This window comes from Argentina silus, assembly GCF_951799395.1.
Source record: "Argentina silus genome assembly, chromosome: 20".
Lineage (NCBI taxonomy): Eukaryota > Metazoa > Chordata > Actinopteri > Argentiniformes > Argentinidae > Argentina > Argentina silus.
In genome coordinates, this window is record NC_139674.1 from 3250432 (window position 1) to 3262931 (window position 12500).

At 50.4% G+C, this 12500-nt stretch overlaps 1 protein-coding gene across 1 annotated transcript in view; it reads right to left on the bottom strand.

Moving 5' to 3' along the window:
• The window catches only part of tbc1d22a (TBC1 domain family, member 22a), a 99163-nt gene that overhangs the window by 32462 nt on the left and 54201 nt on the right, over positions 1-12500 (bottom strand). Inside the window, exon 12 of the mRNA XM_083691838.1 lies at positions 6377-6452. Coding sequence (XP_083547964.1) covers positions 6377-6452 — 76 coding nt within the window. The remainder of the gene's footprint in view (positions 1-6376; positions 6453-12500) is intronic.

The window sequence follows — 12500 nt, forward strand, 5'->3', positions numbered from 1 at the left end:
CACGGGATCCCAATGTCCGTCTCTCTCCGAGGGGTATAATACACTGAAGTGGATGAGAGTAGGCGCGAGGACCGCGGGAGGAGGCGGGGAGCGCGGAGAAGGTGCGAGGTCACGCCAGGAGGTAGGTACTGTACCACAGTCTATTCTCGGAGCGTGACACAGACCACACACGCAGGTCAGGAACGTCAATAAAAAGGGTTTCGGAACATAAGGTTTCCGTGTCATTTTTTCAAGTGCGATTCGCTTTCAGCAATTCGCAACAAAAACGCGCTTGGGTTCATGTGTGTGTATCTCTGTGTGGGTGTGTGTGTCTCTCTCTCTCTTTCCCGAATACAGTGCAGTACAGAGATCAATAGCAGAATAGTAGTGAGTAGTTACCTTTTTACACAATATTTGCCATTATAGCAACTATATATATATATATATATACACAGTACCAGTCAAAAGTTTGGACACAAACTTGCCAAGAGTGCGCAAAGCCGTCATCAAAGCAAAAGGTGGCTACTTTGAAGAATCTAAAAATATAAAACATATTCTGGTTTGTTTAACACTTTTTTTATCTACTACGTAACTCCATATGTGTTCCTTCATAGTTTTGATGTCTTCGATATTCATCTACAATGTAGAAAATAATAAAAAAAAATAAAGAAAAACCATTGAATGAGAAGGTGTGTATATATATATTTCCACACAACAGTTACATTTGCTCTATTTGCTCGAGGTTTCTCTAAACTCAGCTCTACCAATGCGTGATGAACGATGCAGTGGAGCATCAAACCCAACAAGATGGACGCAGCTCGCCTGGATGGATGCACAGATTCTTTGGATAACTGTAGGAATTAACGGGCCGTCACCCACGGGCCGTCAAACGGATGTACTGATCCCATGTGATTCCGGCTTAAGAGGCGGGTGTGGGGTGATGGAGAGGACAAGCCTCACTAAGTTCTCTCTCCCTCTCTATCTACCTCCCTCCCGACTCCCCCCCCCCCCATACAAACCTCCTCTCCGTTCCAGGTGGTAGCTAGCTAGCTAGGTAGCTTGCTAGCTAGCTGTGTTTAGGTCTGAAGGGCAGGCAGGGAGTGAGGAAGACAGGGAGGGAGGGAGACAGGGAGGGAGACAGGGAAGGAGACAGGGAGGGAGACAGGGAGGGAGGGAGGGAGACAGGGAAGGAGACAGGGAGGATGAAGGACAGAGCTCATAATGCAATCAGACATGCCGGTACGATCAGCCACAATCCTCCCCTCCCTCTCAGCGCCAGGTGAGGCCGAGGTGAGACGGGCAGGATCAGCTCAGGTAAAGTCCCATCGACCGTGTAATACGACACTCTCCCGTACCCTCCCTCCCCCCCAGACAGGCAGCGACGCGGATCCCCTTTCTCTCGCCATTTGCGTTTTTTTCCTCAATTAGCGCAGGAGTTTCTCCAGCATCGTCGACACTGATGACGGGTGGGCCGGGCCTCGGTGGTGAGGTGGGGTGAGGCCCCTGTCAACACCCCCGCAATGCCGACACTGTGAGCCACTTAGCGGGAAAATGCCACTGCATCGCGATTCGGTCCATTATCATTAGAAAATGGGAAAGGAGAAATCAGAGACACCCGTCTCTATGTCCAGTCCGTTAATGACTGTTTGGTTGCTGTTGCTGCATGGGGCTTTTTTCAGCTGAGTCATCTCGAGGTGTCCTTGCTCAGGTACGGCGGCTGGTCGCGGTGTGGGTGGGTGTGTGGGTGTGTGTGTGTGTGTGTGTGTGGGTGTGTACGTGCGCTTGTGAGTGTGTGTGTGTGAGTGTGTGTATGTGCGCATGTGAGTGTGCGTGTGTGTGTGTGTGTGTGTGTGTGTGTGTGTGTGTGTGTGTGTGAGAGGTCAGTTCTGTCTCTGTCTGTCTCTCTCTCTCTGGCTGACTGTGTGTCTACTGCCAGGCTGTGCTCACCGACTCTGCACACAGTCCATGTCTCCCTCGGTTTCCGGTCAGTCAAGGCGGTCAGGCCGTCTGTCACGTGTCTGTTTAGCATTCGGGGTTACTTTGTTTCTTTGCCGTCTCATTCCAATAAGTGATATATTTGGTGACGTTACGTTTCAATTCGGTTGGGCCAGATGGTGTGAGCGTTGTCCTGAGGCTTTGCAGGGTTGCTAGGGGGGAGACTGAGCCTCAGGATCAGCTGGCTGAGAGGACTGTGTTAACCTCTTGGCTTTGGAAGGCTTTTTCGTTTATTTGTTTCTTTCATTGTAAGTCTGTCTCTCTCTCTCTCTCTCTCTCCCTCCCCCCTCTCCCCCCCCCCCCCTCCAGTGAGCATGTTGACGTACGGCTGGCAGGCTGGCAGAGGGCCGGGCAGGTCCCGGCGGTGCTGTGCGGCGCGGCGGTGTTTGCTGCTTCCTGTCACCTGACGGAGAGGAGCCATATGGCGGAGGAGCCAGAGGTCTGGTCCTGGAGCATGTCCCAACATCAGGGCCGCGGCTCAGGCGGCCCTGGTCAGGGCGCGTCTCGCTGGCATCGCCAGGGCGACCGCCGCTGGCCCTCGCTCACACACACGCCGTAGCACAGAGAGGAGAGGGCCGGGGAGACGGAGGAAGCACTCAGCAGAGAGAGAGCGGTCTGGTTTGGTTACCCCACTGTTTGCGTGTGTGTGTGTGTGTGTGTGTGTGCTCAGATGTGCATTTGTATGTGTGTATGTGTATGTGTGTGTGTGTGTACATGCATTTATATGTGTAAGTGTGTGTGTGTGTGTGTGTGTGTGTGTGTGTGTGTGTGTGTGCACATGCATTTAAATGTGTACGCGTGTGTGTATGTGTGTGTGTGTGTATGTGTGTATGTTTAGGTGGATAGATTTACACCGCAGTGGTCCATTACAGTTCCCAGTGAGATGTAAAACTCCCCTGTGCCTGCCGCCAGATCCAGTGCAGTGTGATGGAGTCCAGACACGGGAGATCGCTCCAAAGGGGTAATTTGGGGATAATAGCCATGTGTAACACAAGTCGTACAAAGCCCAGGAGTCACTTAAAAATAACCACCCATTCAAACTCAAATCTACATGTTATACAAGGGAACATTTCACAGTGTGGAGCCCAGTCGGACACTGGGACTGGAGGAAAGAGAGACGGAGAGGGAAGGAGAAAGAGGAGGGGGAAAGGAATAAAAAGCAGCGGAAAAGGTAGAACTAGAGTGGGAGGCATGTTGGGAGAGGAGAAAAAGGGAGCGGTGGAGCAGAAGGGAAGGAAAGGAAGTCAATGTGCAAATAAACCGGGCCAAATAAAAGAATTTGGATTCCGATTGTGAAGGGGGGGGAAAAGAAAGGATGATTGGGAGTACCGGTGGGAGGACTCTTGAGAGCGGGCCAAGAGCCACGGCTACGGATGACTGTTAGATCTATATGCGTGATCAATAGTTCTTCTTTCGCGGTCGACTGGGCTGGGAACTTTCCATTATGTGTCGATTGTGAGGCCGCGCCGCTCTGCCAAGGTAGAGGGTCTGGGGGCTCCGGGTCGATATCGCAGGTAGGCACACTTCCAGAATCAGCTTACCTTCAGGAACTCAGCGTTATGGCAGAGACCGTATTGTACTGTGGTGGGAGTTCACGCCCCCCGGCCCTGGCCCCCCCCCCCCCCCACCCCCACCCCCGCCCCCGCCCTCTGTTGACCTCTGTGGCTGGTGAGAGGCTGTGGGTTGTCATTGGGCTTTAATCATCTGACGTGTGGTGGCCAGAGACTCCTAATGTCGGAATCGGCTTTAATGACCTCGTGAACAAAGACAGGCCAGGCGTGAAAAGAGCTCAGTATTGAACAGCTGTAGCCTGCAAACACAAACACGGACACACACACACACATGTACACACAAGCACGCGCTCACGCACACACACAGACTCACACTCACGCACTCAAACTCACGCGCACGCACACACACACACACAACACACACACACACAACACACACACACACAACACACACACACACACACACACACACACACCACAGCCTACCCTGACTACTGAAGCTGCTGTGTACTGACAGAGAACTGGGAATGGTGATGAATACCGGATTTGAAAGAGTAAAAAAAAAAAAAAAAAAAAAGAAAGAAAAAAAGCTCTCTCTCCCTCCTTCCTTCCTTTTACCGCCCCCCCCCCCCCCCCCCCCCCTCTCTCTCTCTCTCTCTAGTCAGGGCTGCTGCAGGATACAGAAGACATGAAAAGAGGAAGAAGCAACAACAGATCCACACATCCTCCGACATGAGAGCCATTCAAACTGTCATAATAACTCATGCAACAAGTGTGTGTGTGTGTGTGTGTGTGTGTGTGCGTGTGTGTGTGTGTGTGTGTGTTCGGTGGACGCCCTGCCGAAGCTTAGCTCCCAGCTTCCGAAGCTCCCTTTGAAAAACGCCGCGGCACGCTTTCTCAAATATCAATTGTTCCCTTTCATTGAGTCTCTCAGCCTCCCACTTCCAAAAAGCCCATTTGAATGGCAACGACAAGGCATTAGCCTCCCTTGATAGGAGATAAATACAGGAAATGAGGCACGGGTAAGGCCCAGGAGTGTAACTACGCGAAGGTTAGTCAAGAACAAGACACGGCACAAAGGAGTCGATTGAGAAGCCGCCTGTTCCCGCCAACGCATTAGGCCAATGTTAATGCCAGGCATTTGAATGACAAAGCATTGAGATGGCCACATCAAAGGTATTTAACCGCACCAATTAACACATTTGAATTCGCGGAGACGGCGTCCCCGGAGGGAGAGAGAGTTTCTTTCTAATGAAGATGATTGCGACTTCGCTTACAGACGCCAAGATCTCAAAGTCCCTCTGGTTTGTGTGAGGTATGTGCGTCAACGTGGTTGTCTATTTTTAGGAAAGCGCGGCGTGTCTGCAAGACAACCGCATGGAAGCAACTCAGAACTCATTAACCCGTCACTGAAATACCTGGTAAGCAATTAAGGCAAGCTGTGAAGCCTCCGCAAATCCGAAACACACAAGTGATGAAGTTGGAGTTTTTTTTCCTAGAGTTCGAAAAGTTTGAAAAGTTCTCTCAAAAGTTCCACCTCCTCTCAAGAACATTCTCTCTCGCTCTCTCCCAGAGAGGATCAACCTGACCTGTGACCTTAAGACATTTATCTCGTCTCAAAGCTCCTCTCGATTTCTCTTCCCTGAATACATTTGCTGGCTTAATATAGCACCACTGAGGTGGGAAGACCAAAAAAAAAACAAGACTGGATAGAGCAGCAGAGGACCATGTGAGACCGGAAAAAGACAAATATGCCACTGATAAAGAAGACGAGTGTGGGGTTGGGACAGGGGCTTGGGGTGAGGCTAAGGCTAGTTGGGGCTGGGCGACTGGCTAGCCAACTAGGACTGGTTAAGGCTGGGGCTGGCTAAGGCTGGGGCTGGCTGGGGCTTGGTCTGGGGGTGGCTCAGGCTTGGTCTGGGGCTGGCTAAGGCTTGGTCTGGGGATGGGGCTGACTAAGGCTGGGTCTGGGACTGGCTAAGGCTTGGTCTGGGGCTGGCTAAGGCTGGGTCTGGGGCTGGCTAAGGCTTGGTCTGGGGATGGGGCTGACTAAGGCTGGGTCTGGGGCTGGCTAAGGCTTGGTCTGGGGCTGGCTAAGGCTTGGTCTGGGGCTGGCTAAGGCTTGGTCTGGGTCTGGGGCTGGCTAAGGCTAGCGGTCTGGGACTGGTCGGGCCCGGCCTGTGTGCAGAGCGGGGGCCCCGTCTCTGGGAAAGGATGGTGGCTGAATTCTGATTACGGCGGCCTAATCTAAAGTAATAAGGAGGGCTCATGCTCTGGTGGCTTTAGCTTTCCCCCGACGCTCCCTGCGAAAGGCCACGCTGCCACGCCGCTGATTGGGGATGACACACAGTACTCAAGGGGGAGAGAGGGAGAGGGGAGGGCAAGGAGAGGAGAGAGGGAAGATGGGGAAAAAGGGCAGGAGGCCGTTCCCAAGGATATCAGAGTAGAGCAATTTTACAGCCAGAGAGACAGACAGACCACAGACAGAGAGATAGGCATTATCTAACCAGATAGCCAGGCAGCCAGGCAGACAGACAGACAGACAGACAGACAGACAGACAGAGACAGACAGAGAGACAGGCAGCCAGACAGACAGGCAGACATACAGCACACAGAAGAGAGGTAAGACAGGCAGACATGCAGGCAGGCAGTCAGGCAGACAGCCAGCACACAGAAGGGAGGTAAGACAGGCAGACATGCAGGCAGGCAGGCAGGCAGCCAGCCAGCACACAGAAGGGAGGTAAGACAGAGGGTAAAGGGAGAGGAAAGAGGGAAGATAGAGAAGAGAGTGGAGAGGAGGAGGAGGAGGAGGAGGGGATGCGAGAGGAAAAGGGGGGAAATAGAGGAGACAGGAGAGGAGAGGAGAGAGGGATGGGCCTGAGGGCACTCACCATCGATCCTGCTGACCAGCTCCTCCAGAGCCTTCACCTTTCTCTGGATACCCGGCTGGGCGAACGTGTAGTTGTCCTTCAGAAGAGAGAGAGGGAGAGAGAGGGAGGGAGGGAGGGAGGGAGAGAAAGAGAGGGGTGATGATGACGGTGATACCATACACCTGCGATACAGGCGGTATCTTCACTACACAACTGTACAGCATGAATCATTTCCAAGACATCGCTTGCCAGGATCACTCAATAAGTCGACGTGATCTTCACAGTTGACATAGCAACACACAACATATTGTCAACATGTGGATGTTGAAACCGGTAATATTGACGTGGCGTGACATTTACATTGCAATGACGACATTATTGACTATGATACCTAAAAGACGACCGCGTACAACATTTCTACAAACCCTGTGTCACGTACAGAAACACATCGCATACAAGATTCAGCTCTTGATAAAAATCCGATTTGCTGCACTGCAGTCCCTGCATACTAATACAGGCTAATACCGGGCCTTCAATTAGACACTGAATCGACAGACGTCTCAACCGCACATGCTAATTAACAGCTCCAAAGGAGTAATTAAAATGTGTTTTAGCGTAAAGATGACTACAGAGAGAGGAGAGAGACAGACAGAGATGAGAGACAGACAGACAGACAGACAGACAGACAAAGGAGAGACAGACAGACAGACAGAGAGATAGAGAGAGGAGACAGACAGACAGAGATGAGAGACAGACAGACAGACAGACAGACAAAGGAGAGACAGACAGACAGACAGAGAGATAGAGAGAGGAGAGAGACAGACAGAGATGAGAGACAGACAGACAGACAGACAGACAGACAAAGGAGAGACAGACAGAGAGATAGAGAGAGGAGACAGACAGACAGAGATGAGAGACAGACAGACAGACAGACAGACAGACAAAGGAGAGACAGACAGACAGACAGAGAGATAGAGAGAGGAGACAGACAGACAGAGATGAGAGACAGACAGACAGACAGACAGACAAAGGAGAGACAGACAGACAGACAGACAGACCAACTGGCCACCAAGAGGCTCAACCACCCGTCCTCCCCCTCTGGGTCACCGTGGAGATTCAAGAGGCACAGCAGGTGTCTAAACCCCTCCCAGTTATACACACACGCACACACGCACACACGCACACACGCACACACACACACTCCACATTCTTATTAACTGCGAGCTAATCTCAATGGGCTGCTGGCCCTTCCTCCTCCTCCTCTCCTCTGAGCAGGGAGCAGACCTCAGTAATGAAGTGATAATATTCATCATGGTCCTCTCTCTCTCCTAGGGTGTTGCTTAATTACCACAATCATTTCACCGAGCTTCCTCCTCCTGGTGATCGGACAGCCACAGAGGCGCGCACGTGCGCACACACACACACACACACACACACGTGGGCACACATACACACACGCACATACACGTGGGCGCACACGAACGCGCACATACACGTGGGCACACACACAAACACACACGCACACAAATGGGCACACACACACACACACACACAAACATGTACTTCAGCATTGGATTGACCTGTGGGGTTTAGAGGAGACTGGAGTTGCTCTCCTGGTTATAAGAGGACCCTACCAGGGAGCAGAGCAGCAGGGGAGACAGCCAGTTAGCCTAATAGGGGAAATAGATCATTGCTGCTGCTTTCTGCATGGTGTCAAACACTGCTATTGATAAACAATTGCTGCCGCTCACAGCAATTACAACCCAGCTGGAAGGGGTCAGAGGTCAAGTCAGGCCAGCCTGGACTGTGTGTGTGTGTGTGTGTGTGTGTGAGATCAGGGAAGTAGGTTAATTGAAAAATATGTCTGTTGTGTGTGTGTGTGTGTGTGTGTGTGTGTGTGGGGGGGGGGGGGGTCTCTCTCTCTCTCTCACACACCCTCACACATTCCAGGGTGAGTACTACCACAGCATGTGACCACGTATAACGCCGCGGCTGGCATTCTTCAGGGGGCAGGGCGTGAGCCGTCCTCTCAAGCGCGTAAGGCAAACCGACAAGAGACCGTGTGACACATTCACGCCCTAAATGCACATATGGACAGCATTAAGCTAACCCCAACCCAGCAGAGGAAATTCATATTTAATCCCCAGATTCAATATGACAGCTATTAAATAGTTAATGGTGACACCAAGTAGCAGTAGCATATCTGATAAGAGTAGCATACATCTTCTCACTATAACAGCTACAGTGCATTCGGAAAGTATTCAGACCCCTTTTTCCCCACATTTTGTTATGTTACAGCCTTGTTCTAAAATGGATTAAGTTCATTTTTTCCCCCCTCATAAATCTACACACAACACCCCATAATGACAAAGCCAAAACAGGTTTTTAGAAATGTTTGCGAATTTATTAAAAATAAAAAACTGAAATATCACATTTACATAAGTATTCAGATCCTTTACTCAGTACTTTGTTGAAGCACCTTTGGCAGCGATTACAGCCTCAAGTCTTCTTGGGTATGACGCGACAAGCTTGGCACACCTGTATTGGGGGAGTTTCTCCCATTCTTCTCTGCAGATCCTCTCAAGCTCTGTCAGGTTGGATGGGGAGCGTCGGTGCACAGCTATTTTCAGGTCTCTCCAGAGATGTGGTTCATCGGGTTCAAGTCCGATCGGGTTCAAGTCCGAGCTCTGGCTGGGCCACTCAAGGACATTCAGAGACTTATCCCGAAGCCACTCCTGCGTTTGTCTTGGCTGTGTGTTTAAGGTCGTTGTCCTGTTTGTAGGTGAACCTTCGCCCCAGTCTGAGGTCCTGAGCGCTCTGGAGCAGGTTTTCATCAAGGATCTCTCTGTACTTTGCTCCGTTCATCTTTCCCTCGATCCTGACTGGTTTCCCAGTCCCCGCCGCTGAAAAACATCCCCACAGCATGATGCTGCCACCACCATGCTTCACCGTAGGGATGTGGTGATGAGAGGTGCCCGGTTTCCTCCAGACGTGATGTTTGGCATTCAGGCCAAAGAGTTCAATCTTGGTTTCATTAGACCAGAGAATCTTGTTTCTCATGGTCTGAGAGTCCTTTAGGTGCCTTTTGGCAAACTCCAAGCGGGCTGTCATGTGCTTCTTACTGAGGAGTGGCTTCTGTCTGGCCACTCTACCATACAGGCCTGATTGGTGGTGTGCTACAGAGATGGTTGTCCTTCTGGAAGGTTCTCCCATCTCCACAGAGGAACTCTGAAGCTCTGTCAGAGTGACCATTGGGTTCTTGGTCACCTCCCGAACGATGGCCCTTCTCCCCCGATTGCTCAGTTTGGCCGGGCGGCCAGCTCTAGGAAGAGTCTTGGTGGTTCCAAACTTCTTCTATTTAAGAACGATGGAGGCTACTGTGTTCTTGGGGACCTTTAATACTGCAGACATTTTTTTGTACCCTTCCCCAGATGTATCCTGTCTCTGTTATGCTCTGACGTGCACTGTCAAGTTATATAGACAGGTGTGTGTCATTCCAAATCATGTCCAATCAATTGAATTTACCAAAGGTGGACTCCAATCAAGTCGTAGAAACATCTCAAGGATGATCAATGGAAACAAGATGCACCTAAGCTCAATTTCGAGTGTCATAGCAAAGGGTCTGAATATTTATGTAAATGTTATCAGTTTTTTTATTTTTAATATATGACCAAACATTTCTCAAAACCTGTTTTCGCTTTGTCATTCTGGGGTGTTGTGTGTAGATTGATGAGGGAATAAAAATATTGATTCCATTTTAGAATAAGGCTGTAACATAACAAAATGTGAAAAAAGTGAAGGGGTCTGAATACTTTCCGTATGTACTGTATAAACTCTATAGCTCACTATAAAGCTTACACAAGTAATACTTCACACACCGAAGACTAAAATAACAAACCAGAGCAGGAGTGTAGGTGGAACGGATATAAACGCTAATATAGACTTAATCTGCTTCATTCCTTCTAATCTGAGCTTCAGGTAATCAAATCATTTCTTATTTGATTAAGATAAAAACAAACTTACTGAGATAATTAGACTAGGGCTGCAGAATAACACTATACTATAAAGCCCATAAGCTGAGAGTCTTCAGGTTAACTCAATTTGATTTACAATTGTGTGTTACGAATTACGAGTTGAAAGAAAACACATACTCTAAAAGGAGTGTGCCGCTGGGCTAGTACACTTACACACTCACATACATACACACACTCACTCTCACACACACACACACACACACGGGGGGGGGGGGGGGGGCTAATGTGCCTTCATCTTTGATGAGGCTTCAGAGAGAGGGTGCTTTAATGTGGCCAGGGAACAGCTGAGATGGCAAACTCAGAGAGAGAGAGAGAGAGAGAGAGCGAGCGAGCGGGCAAGGGGGGGGAGGAGGAGGAGAGGAGAGAAAAGAGGGGAGGGGAGGGGAGGAGAGAGAGAGAGAGAGAGAGAGAGAGAGAGAGAAGTCATTAAACCGATAAACAATTCTAACCGTCCTTCAGGCTCAGCTGTGCAGTGCTGTGTCCGGGGGCCAGAGAGTTGATGCTGGTCATGAATACAGGAGTGGATGTAGCTCCATATGAACCACTGCACTGAGAGAGCAGGAGCAGCAGCCTCAGCCTAGCCCCCCCCCCCCCCCCCCCCCCCCACCCACCCACCTCTAACATGTAGCAGAGGTGATTTGGAATAAAGCTCTCATGATGAAGTAGCCCTGCATGTGACTTCTAAGCCGATATATAAAGTCCTTTCATACCAGGACGATGTGGCATCCATGCGGCTTGTGGCATCCATGCGGGAGGTCCCAGCTTCAAACCCCCGCCGGTTCCATAAACACACACACACACACACATTTTGATCTCACTGCTGCGGGGCAAGAAAGGTGTGAAAGGAGTCCACTTCAGTTTAGGAGAATGTTGCAACCAGGACCTCAGGAATGTGAACATGGAATGACTCCATTCATCCGGCTTTTGGCAGCCGAAATGAAAGAGAAACTTATTCTCAAGCACACAGAAAGTGCCAGAGGCAAGGAGCAGGGGGGTCGCGGTGGAATCAGATTTCGGCATGATGTCGATTTGCAGAAAGAGCAGATCCCGGAGTGAACCGCAGTAAGGCTTCTTAACCGAGTAAGAACACCTGAGGCAGGGCCCTCTCTGCTCACCTCTCTCAACAATGTAGATCATCATCTTATTCATCTAACACACACTGTCAAAACATCTTCTCCTTCCCAGACACAACCTCCCGATATGCTCTGAAGGTCTGGTTAGACCAACGCGTCAAACCTGATTCGCCCCGATCAAAAAAAAACGACAAATACTTTTACGGAAATACACTTCCACGAATAAAAAGGCCAGGTTTGAGCGGTCTGTTATTCCAGGCTTATGCCTGCGATGTGAGCCGGTAGCCTGGGGGGGGGGAGGACGAGGGTGAACGTCTGCACACAACACCAGACTAGAGACACAATCGGCTCCCTAAGCGGGTTACCAGTGAGACCGGGTGGTCTGGTGAGTGTTGTGCTCTGCTGGCAGGAGACGTTCAGTCTGGAACTCTGCCTCCATCTGTGTACATGTAGTGCAGCATGCCATGTCCTCGGGTCAGCAGCCAATCATACTCAACCGAGGCGCAGCGGGTCTGAGGAGACGCTGCTGAGAAGAAGGGAAATATAGACATAAAAGGGAGATCGGCGATCTCTCTTTTATGTCAATGTTTCCCTTTCTCTCTCGCTCTTTAACTCCTATCCTTTCATTCTGATTCCATATTCCTCTTCCACTCTCTCCCCTTCCCTCTGTCTGTCCTCTTTCCCTCCCTCCCTCCCCCCCCTCCCTCCCTCCCATGCTCTCTTCTGCTTGTGCCTTAATGCAATTACCTGTTAAGTGAGCGCGTGGGTCACTCTTAAGCATGCATTAAGACCTGCCCACAGGCTGCACCAATTACATCTGCATTATTAAGGCTCCCCCTGCTGTAATGAAGTACCCCTGCTCTCGCTCTCTCTCGCTCTCTCTCTCTCTCTCTCTCCTCCACTTAGAGCCATAAACAAGGCGCCGGTCTGTGCGTGTGTGTGTGTGTGTGTGCGTGTGTGGAGGCTACCGCCCCTCAGGTTTCCAAAAAAAAACAAAAACAAAAAAAAACAAGGGTTCTCATATGGGTCCACTGCAGG